The sequence below is a fragment of the Podarcis tiliguerta genome (assembly GCF_965153285.1).
Source record: "Podarcis tiliguerta genome assembly, chromosome: 17".
Taxonomy (NCBI): domain Eukaryota; kingdom Metazoa; phylum Chordata; class Lepidosauria; order Squamata; family Lacertidae; genus Podarcis; species Podarcis tiliguerta.
In genome coordinates, this window is record NC_139550.1 from 35,011,461 (window position 1) to 35,031,718 (window position 20,258).

At 46.4% G+C, this 20,258-nt stretch overlaps 1 protein-coding gene and 2 long non-coding RNA genes across 5 annotated transcripts in view; 1 reads left to right on the forward strand and 2 right to left on the reverse strand.

Annotated features, from left to right (window-relative positions):
- Positions 1–1,174: 1,174 nt before the first annotated feature.
- Positions 1,175–4,277, reverse strand: LOC310667903. Its single transcript, XR_014506389.1, has 2 exons — positions 4,146–4,277; positions 1,175–3,794 (listed from the first exon to the last, which is right to left on the reverse strand). It is a non-coding gene; the product is annotated as an uncharacterized lncRNA (long non-coding RNA).
- A 2,742-nt stretch (positions 4,278–7,019) lies between these two features.
- LOC310667898 lies at positions 7,020–8,831 on the forward strand. Its single transcript, XR_014506372.1, has 2 exons — positions 7,020–7,157; positions 7,406–8,831. It is a non-coding gene; the product is annotated as an uncharacterized lncRNA (long non-coding RNA).
- SLC38A5 (solute carrier family 38 member 5) overlaps positions 7,819–20,258 on the reverse strand; it is a 66,066-nt gene continuing 53,626 nt past the window's right edge. For all 3 annotated transcript variants that reach the window (XM_083420233.1, XM_083420231.1, XM_083420232.1), the window contains exons 11-16: positions 17,926–18,005; positions 17,081–17,181; positions 14,827–14,951; positions 12,691–12,835; positions 11,622–11,725; positions 7,819–10,182 (exon numbers count right to left, since the gene is read on the reverse strand). In XM_083420233.1, the coding sequence (XP_083276359.1) occupies positions 10,078–10,182; positions 11,622–11,725; positions 12,691–12,835; positions 14,827–14,951; positions 17,081–17,181; positions 17,926–18,005 (660 nt within the window). In that variant the 3' untranslated portion in view covers positions 7,819–10,077. The remainder of the gene's footprint in view (positions 10,183–11,621; positions 11,726–12,690; positions 12,836–14,826; positions 14,952–17,080; positions 17,182–17,925; positions 18,006–20,258) is intronic.

A 20,258-nucleotide genomic window follows, 5' to 3' on the forward strand; every position in this document is an offset into this window, starting at 1 on the left:
GGTTACAGGGTGCCCGCCCTGTCGAACGCCCTCCCATCAGATGTCAAGGAAATAAGCAGCTATCGTATTTTTAAGACATCTGAAGGCAGCCGTTTAGGGACGTTTTTAATATTTAATGCTGTATTGTTTTTAACACTCGATTGGGAGCCGCCCAGAGTGGCTGGGGAAACTCAGCCAGATGGGTGGGGTATAAATAACAACAACAACAACAAACAACAATAACAATAATAATAATTGGTAACGATGAAGGCTGTGACCCAGACTGTGTTCATTTATAGCACACACACACACACACCCTTCGGACAAACCTTTAGGAACAGAGGCACTCACACCTGACCTTCACCCAGGCAACTGAGAAGCATGATCTAGAGTTCAACATCACATCTGCAGCCAGGGAGAAACACTCAAGGATCATATGAACCCGGGCTTATCAAGGATGTGGCCTGGGAAGTCTCAAGGGGCACTTTTGACCCCTGAGCATCTGAGATGCCCCACCCCTACACTTCTATTTAGATGGCTGGTCTTAACCTCTGAAGCCCTCAATGGTTTGAGCTACTTATGTGCCCACCTGCATATGTGCACCTGTACCATGCTGTCCTCTTGGGATGGCCGTCCCCTTAGATCCATGAGCTGGGTGACCATGGGGGGATATTCTCCATGGTGGCCGCACAGACTTAGAACTCCTTCTCAGCAGAACTGTGGCCGAGGGCTACATATCAGGGTCAGAAGGCCTTAAAAGACTTGTTTCGTTTGGCCTCCTCCAAAGTCATTTTTGTTCTGTTTGCTAAATAGAGGCTGGGTAGGTCTTATTCCATACGTTTTCTGTAATGGTGGGTGTACACACACAAAATAACAACAACAACAACTGCAGTTTTGACTGAGATAAACCACTTTGGATGGGCATTTGCCTACAAAAGCAGTGCAGAAAAACTTAAAAATGAAATAAACAAAACAAATTCCCTGATATTAAAATATGAAAGATAGCACAAAAACAATGTACTCTTTTTCCCTGCCTCCTTTGTTGATTTCACAATGGATATATGAGCGAATACGCTTGTTTGCATGTATAAATTACATGTGTGCACACGTACAAAAGTTTGAAAAACTATTTTGGAAGGTCGTGTACCTAAAAGGCAGTATGTGAACATTTAAAATGAAACAAAAAACACATACATAAAAGCATTCAGACTGCCTCAATGGAAAGTCAGTCATTCTTTATTGAATTCCAAAATTATACAAATACTGTGTCCTTACATCCATTTCACATTTTGAATTTGTGTTCCCTCCTCCCTTAAATCCAAATCCCTCCCCTACCCCCAAGCAGAAACAGAGCCCTTGAGTCTACGTAAAAAACTTCCAGACACGGGGAGAAGGGAAGGACAGAAAGTTAAGAGGGCACCTGGACGCGAGTGGGGAAGGTGAGTTTGTAGTGAGATATATATATCAAGCTGGGGAGAAAAATAAAGGCGGGGATCTGAACAGGTAAAGTGTGAGAGAGAGGCCTATCCCATCAATGGTACAAATGGGTCCTCCATCCGGGTGACTGGCTCAGTACAGGTGGATGCTCTCAGCCAGGTGCCCTATCTAGCATTCTCCTTGCTTCTGGTCCAGGTCTAACTAGAACTGGAAGAAGGCAGCAACTACTATCTAGGCCAGAGGTTTTCAACCTTTTTGTGTCTGTGGCTCCCTTGACCAACTACAGTGGTACCTCAGGTTAAGAACTTAATTCATTCTGGAGGTCTGTTCTTAACCTGAGGTACCACTTTAGCTAATGGGGCCTCCCGCTGCCACCGCACCGCAATTTCTGTTCTCATCCTAAAGCAAAGTTCTTAATCCAAGGTACTTATTTCTGGGTTAGCGGGAGTCTGTAACCTGAAGTGTCTGTAACCCAAGGTACCACTGAAGACCTCTGGGCAGCCACTGCCACCACCCTTGGTCTCTGAGCTGCCTCATCTGCCCCAAAGAGAGGTGCCTCCTCACACTGCCCCACAGGGGCCTGGGAAGAGGATGTCCCCAGCCTTAGTGGCTCAACAGAGACTGGCCAAAGATGAACGTGAGGCCAGCACCTTACCTTGGGAGGCAGCACTGGCAGCAGTGGGTGCTGCCGGGCCTGCAAGATGGAAAGGCTCCCTTCAGCACCAGGCATTCAGCCTCCCATGCAGGCCTTTCACAGAGCAAGCACAAGAAAGGCCAGCACAGCCACTGCCTGCCAGCCCTCCCATTTCTCTGCCCATTCCCAACAGCAAGGGCTGATGCACTGGCTGAATGGGCTCCCTCACCCACTTGCCTGCTTACTCCGAAGCTGCCTTAGCCCCCCCCGGCCAGCCCCAGAGGCACCATTCGCCTGGGGAGCTTTCAGCCAGGGCTGCTGCAACCAACAGCTGTGCAAGCCTTTGGGAGGCAGAGAAACAAGAGTAAGGTTACCAGATTTTTTTCAATGAATCCGGGGACACATTTCAACTTCAATGGATTTTGTATGGGGACTGATCTGTAAATCCGGGGACTGTCCCCGGGAAACGGGGACGTCTGGCAACCTTAAACAAGAGGGCATCAGAAGAGGGAGGGAAGGAAAGAGGGACGGAGGCTAGTGTTGCCTGATCGCCATTCAAGGCACCCCAGGGTGCCACGGCACACTGGTTGAAAACCACTGGTCTAGACAACTGTGATAGGCTTCTTCTCTCCTCTGGTGCTTCAAAATGACCATCCGATGGGCTCAGCAATGGGATGGTGAGCACCTTGAGGGCAAAATATACAAGCACTCCTTGGGTGAACTGAGACATGGGTTTCAGGAGGCCTCTAGGTCACCGCTGGGCACCTAGAAGTAGCAGTGGCATGGCTTTTGAAGCGATGCAGGACATGTTCCGCAATAAATGTCAGATGAAATCAGGTAGACTATGTTGTGTGGACAAGTAGCTCCTCCTCGAGTGGGATGGATAGCAAGCAGCCATGGCTACCATTGGTTTCAGGAGAGGACAATTCAAAGTGTGCATTTCCAAAGCTCCCAAACACTGTACATTTTCAGGATTTCAAAGCTGAGTATACATACTAACAAACATGCGTGTAGTAGATCAAGTACTGTACTGTAATAAGTTTCTGTTAAATAGGTCCACATGTTGAGGTCATCTGATAGGAACAGTATATACAACTTAACCCGGCCCAAGGCATCCGTTTTATTGTGCATTCATGATTATTTGTGGTTGTACAGAATCAATACTGTGTGTGCCTGCAAAAGTTTTGGGGTGGTCACGCTGCTTCATTTCCAATCAGTGAGTATCCCGTAATTTCCTGCTGAAATCCCACAACTGTTTATACCACAACTGATGCGTTATAGGTTATTTGTGGCAAAAATGTGGTTGCGCTGGGCAAGCATCACGTAAGAAAATAAAGCAGGAAAAATCCACCGTTAATGCATTACTGTGCCAAGAATATGCAACAGAACACACCTGCAATAGAACGCCCACATGGAGGGGCTCTGGGTAGACAGAGGCAACCTGTGCACAAAGGAAGCGACAACAACAGAAACTGGAAGGCAAACTCAGAAGAAAACCTCTAGCCAGAACACCCATTTGCTAAAGACTGTCCCAAACAAAGTATATTGTGGTGGAGGTAAAATGGAATATGATGCGTAGGGTGCCCACAAGAATTGACAATTCTTATCACTGTATGAGAAGATCCATGATAATTATAATTCTACTTAGAAGCTCTGTCCCCACGGACGCTTTGCAGGTGGATCACAGAGTTGTGGGCTCTTTCAGATCTGGAAAGGAGTTTATGTGCAATCCTATGCAATCATACTTAGTACAGTGGTGCCTCGCAAGACGAAAAGAATCCGTTCCGCGAGTCTCTTCGTCTAGCGGTTTTTTCGTCTTGCGAAGCAACCCTATTAGCGGATTAGCGCTATTAGCGGTTTAGCGGCTATTAGCGGCTATTAAAGGCTTAAGGGATTAGCGGATTAGCTGCTAAAAGGCTATTAGCAGCTTAGTGCCTTAGAAAAAGGGGGTGGGGAGCGGAAAAAAAATCGCAAGACATTTTCGTCTTGCGAAGCAAGCCCATAGAGAAATTCGTCCTGCGAAGCACCTCCAAAACGGAAAACCCTTTCGTCTAGTGGGTTTTCCGTCTTGCGAGGCATTCGTCTTGCGGGGCACCACTGTAGTATGTGCCTTGGAACTAAATGAAGCTTACTTCACATGCACAGGACTACCCTGTTAACCTGGGAATGGCCAGTCTTTCATCATTAGAGTTTTTTGTACAGTGGTACCTCTAGTTAAGAACTTAATTCGTTCTGAAGGTCCGTTTTTAACCTGAAAGTGCTCTTAACCCAAGGTACCACTTTAGCTAATGGGGCCACACAATTTCTGTTCTCTGTTCTGTTCTCATCCTGAAGTAAATTTCTTAACCCGAGGTACTACTTCTGGGTTAATGGAGTCTGTAACCTGAAGCATTTGTAACCCGAAGCACCACTGTACTTTTAAAAAGTTGTGTAGGTATTTTGGCAGATATAGCTGTCCCGGCTTTTATAACATCTGAGTATGCAAGAAACCTCTGATAAAAACCCCTCCTTCCGCAAGGTGTAGGAACCCTAATATTGCTAACTTAACCATTTCCGATTTAATCTAAATCTTGTATTTGTAAGCTCTTTGTGGCAGGGACCTATTTTATTATTATTATTGCTTAGGTTACACCAAGTACATTGATGGTGCCATGTGAATAGTAAGTAACAACTTGGGCATACATGTTATGCTCACAGGGATAGGACGAAGACTGAAGTCCTAAAGAACAGGACTAGATATCAGGGGCTTAAGTTACAGGAGGGTAGATTTTGGATTAACATTAGGAGGAACCTCTTGGAAGCAAAAACACTTTGACAATGAAACCAATGGGGCAGGCTCTCTGGCTGGAAGTCTTCAAGCAGAGACAGTCATCTGTTGAGAGATGTTCTAGATCTCTGGATTTCCTACACTAAGCAAAAGATTAAATGAAGTTCTCTGCAACTCTTATGATTCTTAAAAAGTCGTCCCTCCCCAAATTAGGTAATATAGCAGCAGGAATTACATGGCACGTCATGGTATCTGTTAAGAGAATGCACAACTCTAATGAAATTGAGTCAAGACTATTGAGAAATGATATATAATGAGATTAAAAAGATGTTCAAGTTGATCGTTTCCCAAGAAACCCGAAGCTGTTCTTTTAGGAATTATAAATAACGATGTATCAAAAGAATTGGCTAACTTATTTATGTATATAACAACAGCAGCACGAATATTGTATGCCCAAAGACCAAAGATAGAAAGAAGGAGAGTTCCCAACAAAGGAAGATTGGCTTTTGAAAACAATGGAGTATGCAGAACTGGCAAGATGAACAGCAAAGATTAGAGACCAAAATGATGGAAAATTCCTTGAGGACTGGAGACTTTTTACTGAGCATTTAAAAAACTATTATAACGAGATGAAAACGCGAGCAGGACTTGAAATTTGAGCATCAGCGTTAATTATTGAGATAAATAGGTTAAAATGTATGCATTGAGTAGTATATGCAAAATATGCCACATGTAAAGGTAAATATTGAAACCACGGAAGAGGAGGATGGGAAATCAATGGATATTTTATGGTTTTTTTTGTTTTGCTTTTTTCTTGCTTTTTGTGTGTGCAAAATCAATAAATAAGATTTACAAAAAAAAGAGAGAGAGAGAGAGAGTCAAGACCATTTACCAAAACCACCAAGGATCTCAGTTCCCAATCTGTCCAATTAAAAGAAGAAGAAAAGCTAGAAAGAAATAGAAAATAGAAAATACTGAGCTCCCAAGATTGCCGTTAAGTTAATGGAGGCAGGTAAAAGAAGCAGATATAGTTTAATGCATCTAAAACATTGGTTTTAGATATGTTACTGATGGCTTATTATTGATGATAGAGGAAAATTGGTCAAGGGGAGATTGATCATCATGTACTATTTTCAAATCAAGCCTGGGAACATGTGGTGGTAGGCTTGGGATGGGGGTATCTGTTCCCAACTCCCACCTACTCCAGCCAGTAAGGGCTGATGGGAGTTGCAGTCCAGCAATGTCCGGATCGCCACCCCTGAGGTATGGTGATCACCATCTCTACAGTACATAGAAGGCAATCTGCTAGCCACCTTCAAGTATTTGGAAGGCATGAATTAGTTCTATCATCCATAGATGATGGAACTAATTTGTTGCCCATCACTCCAGAAGGTAGGATCAAAATCAGAGAATTCAAAAACAAAAGAGAGGATTTTTGACTTCCTGACTGTACAAGCCATCCCACACTGCCTTGGAAAATAGTAAGGCACGCTTGGCAAATCCACACTGTGATCAACTCCCACCCAGAAACCAATGTCTCCACTGTGGAAGGACGTGTGGATCCAGAATTAGCCTCCACAGTCACTTATGGACTCATTGTTAAAATCGTGTTTATGGAAGACAAACTTACTCAGCTACAAGTGATTGCCAAAGAAGAAGGACTCCCCTTTCTTAAGAGGTTTCAAAGGAGATGCTATTACAGTCACTTATCAGAGGTGCCACAGCAGTGGATTTCCTGCATCACACTGAACTAGATTATCTTTTGAGATCCCTTTCAAGTCCATGATTCTAAGTGGTTACCAGTTGTGGCTGACCAGCCTTCACAGGTTGCCACCCACCAGCAATAGCAAGGCACGGCCACAACTAGATCAACACTCGCACAACACCACTCAAAGGAACATTAATGCATGGAGAAATAAAGGAAGTGTTGTCGCCATGGTAACAGCAGCATCCTTGGGTACTGGCACGGAGGCCAGGATGATTTCTGATATCTGTGTGAAAAAGGGGTGGACAAATGAGGAGGAAAAGACAAAATAACTGGAGACGGAAGAAGAGACAGGACACTGAAGTGGAGAACGTTCCAGATCTAGAAAATTGCCCTGGCACAGTTCTCTGCCAGACGGGCAAAGGGAATTCGACAGAAGAGGATAGTAGCCCCGTTTCCATTTCACTGCTTCATTTCGCCTTCATGCTAAACGTCCAGTGTGTAATACAGTCCACTGCATTTTGGTGCTGGGGGCAGAAAACCCAAAGGGCACGATCCCCTTTCCCCTCTGGCACAGCAGCAGAAATGAAGGCTATAGTTGATAATTTGCTGCCTTTAAAACAGCACTGTGTGGTGTAGTGGTTAAGAGCAGTAGTCTCGTAATCTGGGGAACTGGGTTCGCGTCTCCACTCCTCCACATGCAGCTGCTGGGTGACCTTGGGCCAGTCACACTTCTTTGAAGTCTCTCAGCCCCACTCACCTCACAGAGTGTTTGTTGTGGGGGAGGAAGGGAAAGGAGAATGTTAGCCGCTTTGAGACTCCTTAAAAGGGAGTGAAAGGCGGGATATCAAATCCAAACTCTTCTTCTTCTTCACTGCCTGAGAATGGCCATGCCACCCTGTAGGGACTGCTCTGACCCAACTGGCAAAATACATCGGGGCTCTAGCAGGCTGCAGTTCAGCTCTCTGCTGTGGTTTTGCAACAAGGTTCAAAGAGAAAATGAAGAAAGGATTCCAGGCTGGGGGAAGGGGTGCAGAAAAAGGAGGAAATGGCATGGAATGGGGAAGGATCATAAGGTACTTACAGGCTGGTGGCTCCCAACACTGACCAAGCACTTCTGCTATAAGCTGCATGCAGAACTGCAAGGGGCTCCCCGTGCTTTGGAGGGGGAGGAAATTGCAATTTCTGCGCATGCACAGGCAACGATGTTCTGTTTACACCTAACACAACCATGCAGAAAAGGGAGCAACAATTCACCCGAGAACAACATCTTGCCTCCAATTGATTCTTGAATCATTTTTGTAAAAGGTATGGGCTAAAGTGCTTTGTAAAAATTCAGTGTCGTTGCAAGATCACTTCAGTGTTATAAAGTAAGAAAAAAACTAAATTAAAAACAACACCAAAGAAATCAAACGGCACTGAATACGAAAAGGAGAATTGGCAGTTTGTGGCGTCTGGTTTTGTTTTTAAAAAACCAACAACACTAAAGTACCTTTTTCATTTAAGTGCCTTTGCGTAACTATTTTAATTTTTTAAAAAGAGCATAGGCAGAAGGAGCAAATTAGAAGATTGACAGCTGGCTAAAATGTCACAGACCAGAAAGGTCACGGTGGAAAAATAGTGCTTAAGGTGATCCGCAAGTGTAAAGACTGCCCTACAATCCTGTTTTAATTTTTTTTTAAAAAAAAAATCTGTAGTCTGAAAGAAGACAGAAGGAAGTTGCATAGGTAAAAATTGCAGGAGGAAAACAATTTGACGATGCCATCATGTAGATTTGCCATGAAAAGCTGGTAAACAAAGGTCCATACTAAGGTCCTAATACGGAAGTACCCGTAGCGTAAACATTTCTCCTTGGTTTGCTTGAATTGTCCATCAGCCGGACCTTTTCATGCTCCCTGTACATTAGTGTCAATTGTAATGCATTGTGCTGCGGAAAAGCTGCCTCCGGAGCCCTGAAAAGGGCAAATGAGAGAAGCCCCAACCTAATGTTAGGATAGTCAATAGTGTAGCCCAGGGAGTTTTCCAAAGGGAATCAACCTGGCAGCATTTCAGGATTCAGAAGAATTAATCTTTCCTGGGTGGCCTTAGGAGAAATCCAACATTGCTCTGCAACAGGACAGCACAAGGACCTTCTCCTAAGCAACGAGATGAGGGGACTCCACCAAGCCAATTCCCTCCTGCTACCTTCAACACCTTGTTTCCAAACCTCCAGCTGTAACACCACATCCACCTAAGAGCTGGGAAGAGGGTGCCCAGGAGTCCAGTCTGCCCACCCTCCCTCGTTTCAACAACACCCCAGACCTCGGCCCTATCAGGAAAAAAACAGAAACCCTGACACCAAGTATGACGACACCAGGGTGGTTATCTTTGTAATCTTTGGTCTGGTAGCCAGGTCCAAATTAGGTCCAAGTTAGGTCCAGGGATCCCTGACCATTAGGTCCAGTCGTGGCCGACTCTGGGATTGCGGTGCTCATCTCGCTTTATTGGCTGAGGGAGCCGGCGTACAGCTTCCGGGTCATGTGGCCAGCATGACTAAGCCGCTTCTGGTGAACCAGAGCAGCGCACGGAAACGCCATTTACCTTCCCGCCGGAGCGGTACCTATTTCTCTACTTGCACTTTGAAGTGCTTTCAAACTGCTAGGTTGGCAGGAGCTGGGACCGAACAACGGGAGCTCACCCCGTCGTGGGGATTCGAACCACCGACCTTCTGATCGGCAAGTCCTAGGCTCTGTGGTTTAACCCACAGCGCCACCCGCGTCCCTAGGTCCAAATTAAATATGAGCAAATAAATTAGATTGTCCACTGGGGCACCGTTGGCTTTTGGCACTCCAACTTGGGGCCACAACCCCCCAGGCACAGCGGGCATAGTTGGTACCAGGCAGAGGAACAGAGAAGTGAGGTGGAGGCTCTGCCCCCATGGCAGCAAAAAGAGCAGGAGCCCGTTTACATGCTTGGCAACAAAACACAGGAGACAGCCGGGCACCACTGCTGCAACGACAAAAGTGGGACGCCCAGAGTATCCTCCCGTAATGGCAACGATGACGAGACAGACAGAGAGCGTGCAAGAGAGCGCTATTATCCTGGACCCACCCCCGTGCCCCACAAAAAAGTGTAAACCCAAAACTCCATGCAGTTTTGTTGTGACAAGCAATGGCTGGCCACGGCCTGACTGCCAAAGAGGAAAAGAATGCCAGGAGCTCTGTGCTCCTATCATAGGAGCTGAACTTGTGTTGTCATGACTTGTGTTGTCATAGCACCAAAACTGACCAAAGAGGAGAGCTTATGCTAGCTCCGTGGCAACGGGCAGCCTCTTTCTGATCACCTGTTTCGTGGCCCCGGAGCCCAGAAGGGCCAAAGAGAAGCTCCCCGCCCATGCCGTTCCAGGTTACTTTGTCTTGATCACGAAGGGTTCCTTCTGTCACTTCCCCACAGCGATGGACAGGAGGTGTCATTCCAGGATGAGCGAGGGTGAACAGGAGGGGGCGATGGCACGTCTCTGTCAGTAAATGGTCCTCCCTGGCAAGAACCACTGTGTCTTTGGGGGGGCGGAGGGGGTTAGTGCCCCACTCCGCTGCTCTTCCCTGTCGTTACCCAGTCGACAATGATGAAACTCAGGCTCATCACCATGAAAACGAAGCCAAGGGCAGCAAAGCAGGCAGCCTGTGGAGGACAAAGAGGAAGGCATGATACCGGCCGCCCAGTTCCAATTCCCTTGCAAGCTTCAGTGGGGAGAGAGGGAGGGGTTGCATGGTCTAAGTGGGGAGGGAAAGAGGGGGCTGTCCCCCTACTTGAAAACAGAATATCCCACTTGCCATGTTAGTTCTTGGATTCAGCCTCATTCTACCTTTTATATAGGGACGCGGGTGGCGCTGTGGGTTAAACCACAGAGCCTAGGGCTTGCCGATCGGAAGGTTGGGGGTTTGAATCCCCGCAACGGGGTGAGCTCCCGTTGCTCAGTCCCTGCTCCTGCCCACCTAGCAGTTTGAAAGCACGTCCAAGTGCAAGTAGATAAATAGGTACCGCTCTGGTGGGGAGGTAAACGGCGTTTCCGTGCGCTGCTCTGGTTTGCCAGAAGCGGCTTAGTCATGCTGGCCACATGACCCGGAAGCTGTACGCCGGCTCCCTCGGCCAATAAAGTGAGATGAGCTCTGCAATCCCAGAGCCGGCCACGACTGGACCTAATGGACAGGGGTCCCTTTACCTTTTATATATACCTTTTGCATGCCTTACTACGGAGTCTAAGGAGTCTCAGAAAGACCTGAAAACCAGCTGTGATTTTGTTGACAATTGCTGAAATGATTTTTTTATGGGCAGCTAGAAGGTGTGGAATACCAACTGCATGTCTTCAACATACTAGGCTTGGAAGTTTCGTGGGTGAACAGGTGTCTCCCACAGCCTAGAACCCCCAAGTCGTTCTCTTGCCACCTCAGCTCAATCTGTGCTTGAATCTCCTCCCTCTTTACCTATTCCCTTCCCTTGTATATCTTTGCAAACTCATTGACAAACTCTCTCTCTTTTAATGGAGGTGAACGGTCTGAAAAGCAGGATAAAAATAAATGCATTTTCAGCCAAGAAAAGCTTGGAACAGCTAAATGGCCTTGGTCCTGTATACCTGAAGGAGCGTCTCCACCCCCATCGTTCAGCCCGGACACTGAGGTCCAGTGCCAAGGGCCTCTTGGTGGTTCCCTCATTGCGAGAAGTGAGGTTACAGAGAACCAGAGAGAGGGCCTTCTCGGTAGTGGCGCCCGCCCTGTGGAACGCCCTCCACAGGAAAGGAAATAAGTAGCTATCTTATTTTTAAAAGACATCTGAAGGCAGCCCTGTTTAGGGAAGTTTTTAATATTTAATGCTTTATTGTTTTTAACACTCGATTGGGAGCCACCCAGAGTGGCTGGGGAAACTCAGCCAGATGGGTGGGGTATTAACAACAACAACAACAACAACAACAACAACAACAACAACACTTTCACCTGGCCTCCCATGGGCTCATCTCATCCTTGACTGAGCTCCCGCCCCCATTTCCTTTTTCCTCTGGCCTACCGCGTTGAACCACTTTCCCTTCCCTCTCACATTCCCACCCACCGGCCAGGATCTGGTACCTGTATTTTGGATCTGGATCTCAGGGGCTCTTTCTCGTTGGGGATAATGCGGATGTAGAAGATGCTTGGGAGGATGAAGATGAGGCTGGGGGCCGACGTGGCTCCTGTGGGTGGAAGAGTCAGAAAAGGGAACATATTCTTGGGTATGTTAGGTTAACACCTATGCCATACATTCAAAGCAGCATCACATCCTGACTCTGAGTCTGATGCTGGTGATGAAAGGATCCCTGAATCAGAGTCTGGCAGACAGCAGCCCCTGAAACCAAGTCCTGCAGCACCAGGGCTCTCAAAGGCACATCCCCCCCCATGCCAAGGAACCAAAGGCTTCCCATGTCACCTTGCCAGTCCAACAGCTCAGGGAGCAGACCACACCAAGGAGGAAAGAATGAGTCTCCAGGTCAGAGGATCGATCCTTTAAGAGACTCTCCAAAACAGAACAGTCTTCCCTCCCAGGCACGATCTCAAGAAAATCGCCCACCCCACCCGCTCCAACAATCCACACACACTTATTGGCACAAAAATGGAAGCAAGAAGAATTACCGACCAAAGAAGAATGGCGGGTGAAATTAATGGACTATGCAGAATTAGATAAATTAACAGGAAGGATTCGAAACCTGCAGGACCAGAGATTCTTAGAAGACTGGAGTAAATATAGGAACTATTTGAAAAGTAATTGTAATGAACAGATTAGGCTAATAGGTAAGAAGTTCTGTAAGGAGGACTATTTGAAATATTGCAAGAAAGATTATCAGGAGATTAGTTAATGATAATTAAGAGTAATAGAGAAATTAAGAAATGCAGAATACGTAATAAAGAACGGAAAATCATCAGAGGTTGTATATATATAACAATCCACACACACAGCGGTTATCATTAGACACAAATGCAAAGTTCCCTGTCCACGAACCCTAAAACTCACTGCCGCATGTTAAACCCTGCTCACCTCCAGGCACCCAATATCCAGTTTTTTAAAAACTGCTTGTGAGGTTGCTGATCACGTCATGAATGTTAAGGTGAAGCCCAGCCCTGAGCCCCTCTGCTACGTCTTCCTAACACAGGTCATACATACCAATGACTCCAAAAATGTCCTTGATGTTTGGCACGAAGATGACAAGAAGGTTGACAATAACGAGGAGGCAGCAGGCAATGATGACATGGCGGACCCAGCTGAAATCCTTTTTGTGAAACAGCAACTGCTGGATGGCCCTGCGGATCTGTGGTGGGTGGTGGGAATGAGAGCGTGAGCTATACTGGGCAAAGAGGCACTAAGGGATACGCAAGAGATCTCTGTCACTCGCTGTTCAAATGCAAGTCTCCAAGGTGGTACCTTTATCTCTCTGCCATGGCAAAAACAACCAATAGCCTTATCCCAGGACCAATGTTAGCCTTTACGGGGCACTGGGTTGTCTTTGCTCATTGGCAGGGCCTTTAATAGCTGCTCACATTTATTTTTATGTGCAAAGAAATCCCTATACTGTCAATGCCTAGATGCACATCATGGTAGCAAACAACGATTCAACAATTAAATTACAGTACATTGATAAAACAAATACAGAATGCATCAATCAAGCAACAGATCAGATCAGCAGATCTATAGAATCATAGAATCATAGAGTTGGAAGAGACCACAAGGGCCATCGAGTCCAACCCCCTGCCAAGCAGGAAACACCATCAGAGCACTCCTGACATATGGTTGTCAAGCCTCTGCTTAAAGACCTCCAAAGAAGGAGACTCCACCACACTCCTTGGCAGCAAATTCCACTGTCAAACAGCTCTTACTGTCAGGAAGTTCTTCCTAATGTTTAGGTGGAATCTTCTTTCTTGTAGTTTGGATCCATTGCTCCGTGTCCGCTTCTCTGGAGCAGCAGAAAACAACCTTTCTCCCTCCTCTATGTGACATCCTTTTATATATTTGAACATGGCTATCATATCACCCCTTAACCTCCTCTTCTCCAGGCTAAACATGCCCAGCTCCCTTAGCCGTTCCTCATAAGGCATCGTTTCCAGGCCTTTGACCATTTTGGTTGCCCTCCTCTGGACACGTTCCAGTTTGTCAGTGTCCTTCTTGAACTGTGGTGCCCAGAACTGGACACAGTTGACATAGCTGGATCACCTCTCAGTGAAAGCCTGGTTTAAGCCAGTGCCTAAATCAGATGTTTGAAATCTTCTGGCTCCTCGGATGTTGCTGAACAACAAGTCCCATCAGCGCTGACCAGCTGGAGTTGGTGGAACTTGTAGTTGAGCAAAATCTGGAGGGCCAAAAGTTGCCTCATTCATGACCTCAGAATGTGGGTTCCGCTTCTGACAGTGAATTGGGATGGCAGCAAGAGATGAAGGGAGGCAGATTGGAGAAACTAACTGCAGGTGCTTTGGGAGGAAAGCCATTTTTAAATTTTTTACCAACCACCAAAACACAAACAGTGAAACCCCCCCGCAGGCGGCTGATACATTGGGTATACAATATTCAATAATATACATATTCAATAATAACATATTCAAATTAACCATATGTACACTTCTATAGGCGGGACGCGGGTGGCGCTGTGGGTTAAACCACAGAGCCTAGGACTTGCCGATCGGAAGGTCAGCGGTTCGAATCCCCGCAATGACGGGGTGAGCTCCCGTTGCTCAGTCCCTGCTCCTGCCAACCTAGCAGTTCAAAAGCACATCAAAGTGCAAGTAGATAAATAGGTACTGCTCTGGTGGGAAGGTAAACGGTGTTTCCGTTCGCTGCCCTGGTTCGCCAGAAGCGGCTTAGTCATGCTGGCCACATGACCCGGAAGCTGTATGCCGGCTCCCTCGGCCAAAAAAGTGAGATGAGCGCCGCAACCCCAGAGTCGGCCACGACTGGACCTAATGGTCAGGGATCCCTTTACCTTTTTACACTTCTATATACCTTAACACTCCTCCTTCCACAGGTTTATTTAACTTTTAACATTTTAATTGCCCCAAATTGTTCAAACCTACTCAAATAATTCAATATCTTCTCAAACCAATCCTCCTCTTTCTCACTGACCTTAAACCCTTTCATTCTATGTATCTTCACAGTTAGGTATTGTAAAATTCTAATATTATTCAGTTTTTTCCTCCATTGGTTCACCCCTAGTTCTTCTGCATTTTTCCAATTACTTGCTATAACCTGTCTGGCTGCAGAGAGGAAAGCCATTTGACGCTGCAACAGAGGATGAAAAAGGCAATCTCTTACCGGGAACAGAACCACAGGCACCGTGAGTGTCACAGCCATCAGCACAGCCAACCGCACAGAGAGGATGAGCTTGTCCATGGCGTCAACTTTGATATAAGTGTGCAGCATCTCTGCTTCAACACTCTCTGCCAGAAAGGAGAAGAGATATACTCATCAGTCCGAGAGGTGGAGGACGTGAAACGACAGGGTCTGGGGCCAGAGGGGAGGGGTTTTGACTGGGACATCAAAAAGGTCCTTTAAAAGGTACTTTAGGACCCCACGTCGGCATTAGTTCTCAAGCTGGCAAAAGATCTTGAGCTGGAGACAGGAGTGACATCGGGGTGTGGATTCAGGCTTTGTGCCAGCATCAATCTTTGGCCAGGAAAGGAAGAGATGTAGCGAAGTGAGAGAGACGGCATGTGCTTTTTATGCACAAAGTCCCAGGTTCAATCCACATCATCTTTAGGTAGGGCTGGGAAAGATTGCTCTGAGACCCTGCCAAACTGTTGCCAATAAGATTTCCAACATGGTGCCCACGGTTGCCAAAGTGCCCACCAGCATCTCTAATGGAACCCACAACAGGTCTCCATAAATACCCCCTCAAAAATCCACTGTGAATGACAGTTCCCTCTTCCTGCTCAGCCTCTCCAACGCTGAAGCCTTTATGTCACACCCATGGCAGCCATTTTGTGTCATGCACACCCCACAGCAGCCATTTTGTGACAAATATACTGTGTCCTCATGACAGCCATTTTGTGACTGATGCTCGTGACACTTTCTTGAAATTCCAAGTCTGTTCCCTGGCATAAAAAGGTTGGCCACCCTTGATGTAAACAATGCTGAACCAGACAGACCAATGGTCAGACTCAGTATGAGCCAGTCCGGCCAGGAAGCATCTTACGGGGGCAGAGTGCATCATGTGATACTCCTAGACCAATGAAAAGTTTTCATGTCAGTCTTGTTCTGAGCCAATAAAAGACTCTACTTTTTGTGCTACCTAAAGATCGCTTCCCATCTGCCTTGCCCCCAGCATGACAGGACCTGAACCAAACAGGATATGCACACATTCCCTTAGGAATTTTTTTTAAGACAGTTGCCTGCATGCTCAAAAAAAGAACGTGTACCCCTTTTCTTTCAACTTGGTTTGCACAAAAAAACATGCAAGTGCAGGATGACCAACCAGTTGTGCAACTCTTTTTTTATTTTGTATCCGATATAACATTCTAGAAGTGCATTTTATCATATCTGTACCGTTGAGTGAAGTTATTCTGAGTACACTATACAGTGGTACCTCGGTTTACAAACTTAATCCGTTCTGGAAGTCTCTTCTTAAACTGAAACCATTCTTAAACCAAGGCGCGCTTTCCCTAATGAGGCCTCCTGCTGTCGGTGCCCTTCCACTGTTCGGATTCCACTTTTAGACCATTTTTTAGACTGTTTTTAGTCCGAGACAGGAGTGCCTGGTGTGCTCTGGTCCATGGGGTCACGAAGAGTCGGACATGACTAAACAATAACAACAAAAGTTCACAAACCGGGACACTACTTCCGATTTTGCGGAGTTCGTAAACTGAATCGTTTGTAAACAGGACTGTGCTTAAACCGAGGTACCGCTGTACAGCAATAGTAAATTAAACACAGGCCCCACCCCCATTCTGTACTCTTTCAGCGATCAGCGATTACACATCAGCAATTGCACATCAATTGAATGTGCCTGAAATGGTCAACACATGCAACTAACAAAGTGTTGCTGTTTCATGACCCTTGAAGTCTGATGCTACTGCGTCATTCTGTTGGGATACTGCCAGGGAGACAAAGTCCATCATGACTCCACATCGTCTCCGGACGTCCATTGATCTCCCGTAGACACGCAGTATCAGCAATTAGCGACACGAGCTCCAGAAATAGCTTGCCACATTCCAGAGCCGATGCACGCTCTATCAGCAGATAATGCACAGCGAAAGATGCACGCAGGAGAGCATTATTTACAAGTTTATTTCTGCGTTGATCAGAACAAAGAAAAACATGACTGCCTGCTTCAGTGTTCCGGCACAGAGACAGAAATGAAAGCAAAGACACAACAGAAACATCCTGTGAAACAGGAAATACGCAGGCTGTGACACAAACATCCTGCTCTCTTTTAAGGTGGAACGGAAATATCCTAACACATTCTACCTCATAGGAGGGACGGCTCTGTTCACTTCTCTGTTCCTGTGCATGAAAGATAATTAAATGGTTTGTCTCCCATTATTACCTACTGAGGGAGGTTGTTCCTTACCGTAGAAAGTGAGGTAGCCAAAAATGGCGGTCAGCAGGTACATGACAAACATGGCGAGGATGGAGACATTTGCCACATTCTGCATCCGACGTTTGGAGGCCCTAGGCAAGGCACAGAGAGTTCACGTCTACTGTTTATAACCTATACTTAGCCCCAATCCCTTTTCAGAGTGGTGTGGGGTAACATAACCTAGGATTTCTGGCTCCCAAGCCCTTGCCAGACAATGGAGATTTGAGGTCTATCCCATTCAAGATGGAAACCCTGTCAGTGCTGGTCCCCAAGCACCAATCAAAACGCAGCACGCAAACACGACAGGTTCCCCCTCCAAGGCCTGAGAGGGTATCCCAGAAGCCTCTGGGGCAACCCCTCATTTCCCAAAGAGAAGGGCGCCTACCACTCATGTGACCTGGGGGGGACGACTGGCTGGATGATGTTTTATGATGGCTGGGTGGGAATCCAACCCCCAGGCAGCATCCTGGGGCTGTCCTTGCTCCCCTGTGATGTGCTCCTCTATTCCAGGCCCCCGCTTTCCCCCAGTTAGAAGAGACCCCTGCAGTTTGGTGAAACTTATTGCAGGAAACAAGTGGGGAGAGTGCTGTTGGGCTCGTGCCGTGTTTGTGAGCTTGTCCACAGTATTTGTCTGGACTATCCCACTGGCATGATCCAGCAGCCAGATTATTCTTACATTTGGAGAGTTTCTGTCCAATGTTCCTTTTTCTTTGGGCGGGGGGAGGAATCTTTTGCACTTTCTCCTACCCTCCCTCCTTCCTTACCCCCTTTTAAAGTGTTGAAAAAGAACAGGCTTCCCCTCTTTTAACCTTCTATCATGCCTGCAGTTTACGTACCTGCGCAGCTCAGTGTAAATGGGCAGAACTTCTGGATGGCAGACAAAGGCAAATGCCAGGATGGGGATGGCGTAGGCCGTCTGTGAAAGGAGAGGGAGTATAAATCAATTCTCTGCTCCACTTGCCACATCTGAAACCCAGAACTTCCAGCATATCCTTTCCGGGGTTTTTTTTAGGGAGGGGAGAATGCGTCTTGCTCCAATAACCGTTTCAATGCACAGTGCTTGGTGCTACCGGAGCTACAAAGACTCTTGCACTGCAGTTTCCAAGCACCCAACAACTAGCTGGCTCTCAAGCACTTTGTTAAGCTCTGTGCACTGGACTTTGGCTCACCCATTCACACTCACCCATTTACCTCCATACAGTGCAGTGCAAATGGGGCTCCCTTTCACACATGCAATGTGGAAATGGCAGCTGATTGGACTGATGGAGCAGCAACACAAACCTCTACTTTGCCTGCCCAACTGGCCGTCAGGTAAGCAACACAAACCCTATCCTTGATTTGCCATTCTGACTGACTTGTATACAGTGGTACCTCGGGTTACAAACACCTCGGGTTACAAACACTTCGGGTTACAGACTCCGCTAACCCGGAAGTAGTACCTCGGGTTAAGAATTTACCTCAGGATGAGAACAGAAATTGTGTGGCAACAGCAGGAGGCCCCATTAGCTAAAGCGGTACCTCAGGTCAAGAACGGTTTCAGGTTAAGAACGAACCTCCAGAATGAATGAAGTTCGTAACCAGAGGTACCACTGTACGGGCAAGAATGTGACATGCAGAAGCCAATTGGATTGGAATCAGAGGCCTGATGAGCCATATTTGGTCTGGGGAGTGGAGGTTTCTACGCCTGCTATTAAACAACACTAAAATGAATTGAATTATTTTTGGGATCTATTACTTCTTACTATTATTATTATTATTAAACTGAAAAGCAATGGCAAACATTGACGTCAATGCCACGTTTAAATTTCCAAAATGGAAGGTGTATATTTACACATTTTTCTGGGCTCTTTCCCTTCCTGTGCCTTACCATTATAGTAAGGTTTTGACACTGGGGCATCATACTAGAATTTGGCCATCCTTTGCTTCACAACTGGTATATGAGAATTCATGGCAATCTCTGCAGATTGAATCTTTCTAAAAGTGAGAAGATAAATTACCATTCTAGCGCATCAAATGCTTCATCTGCATCCATGAACTTCACAGTGGTTTCTTCACCATTATAGCATTACGGAAATAGCAAAGGCTGTTCTGATATTATCTGAGAAGTTCGTCCCTAAATATGAAACCTGTTCCTGAAGTTTATACTTACAGACTGTCTTTTTTTAAACTGCTCAGTCAATTATGCAGGGAAAATTCAGCAGGTCCCAGTTCAGGTTCATACCAGGAACTGTCAGCCTGTGACCTTAGGGTCACATAACGAAGAGTGGGCAAAATGAGTGCCAGGGGAGTGGCAGAAAAGGAGGGGCTCCACCCATTTTCTGCACCAGTCCTGCACACAACTAGTATGCCACCCCTGATAAGTGCTCCTTCAAGGAAAAGGTTGCCCATTCCTGGTTTAAACTACCTTGTTATGTTTTATGAGTAAAAGTAATCCTAGCTTCATTCCAGAATTACAGTATCTGATGTTTACATAAACATTTTGGAAACAGAATTGTCAGGGGTTGGCTTTGTAATTTCTCAAACTTTTTGGAGTCCTCTGTCCATAGGAAGCCCAAGTGAGTCAGTAGTTTTTACTCAAGTTTGCTTGGCATTCTTCTTCCTCACTTACTGGAAAGTTACTGTATTTTTTGCTCTATAAGACTCACTTTTTCCCTCCTAAAAAGTAAGGAGAAATGTGTGCGCGTCTTACGGAGCGAATGCAGGCTGCGCAGCTATCCCAGAAGCCAGAACAGCAAGAGGGATTGCTGCTTTCACTGCGCAGCGATCCCTCTTGCTGTTCTGGCTTCTGAGATTCAGAATATTTTTTTTCTTGTTTTCCTCCTCCAAAAAGTAGGTGCGTCTTATGGTCTGGTGCGTCTTATAGAGCGAAAAATACGGTAAATGTTTTCCTTGTATTTCTGAAGTAAAAGGTAAAAGGTAAAGGACCCCTGGACAGTTAAATCCAGTCAATGGCGACTATGGGGTTGCGGCGCTCATCTCGCTTTCAGGCTGAGGGAGCCGGCGTTTGCCCACAGACAGCTTTTCCAGGTCATGCAGCCAGCATGACTAAACCGCTTCTGGCGCAATGGGACACCGTAACAGAAACCAGAGCACACAGAAACACTGTTTACCTTCCTGGCGCAGTGGTACCCATTCATCTGCTTGCACTGGCATGCTTTCGAACTGCTAG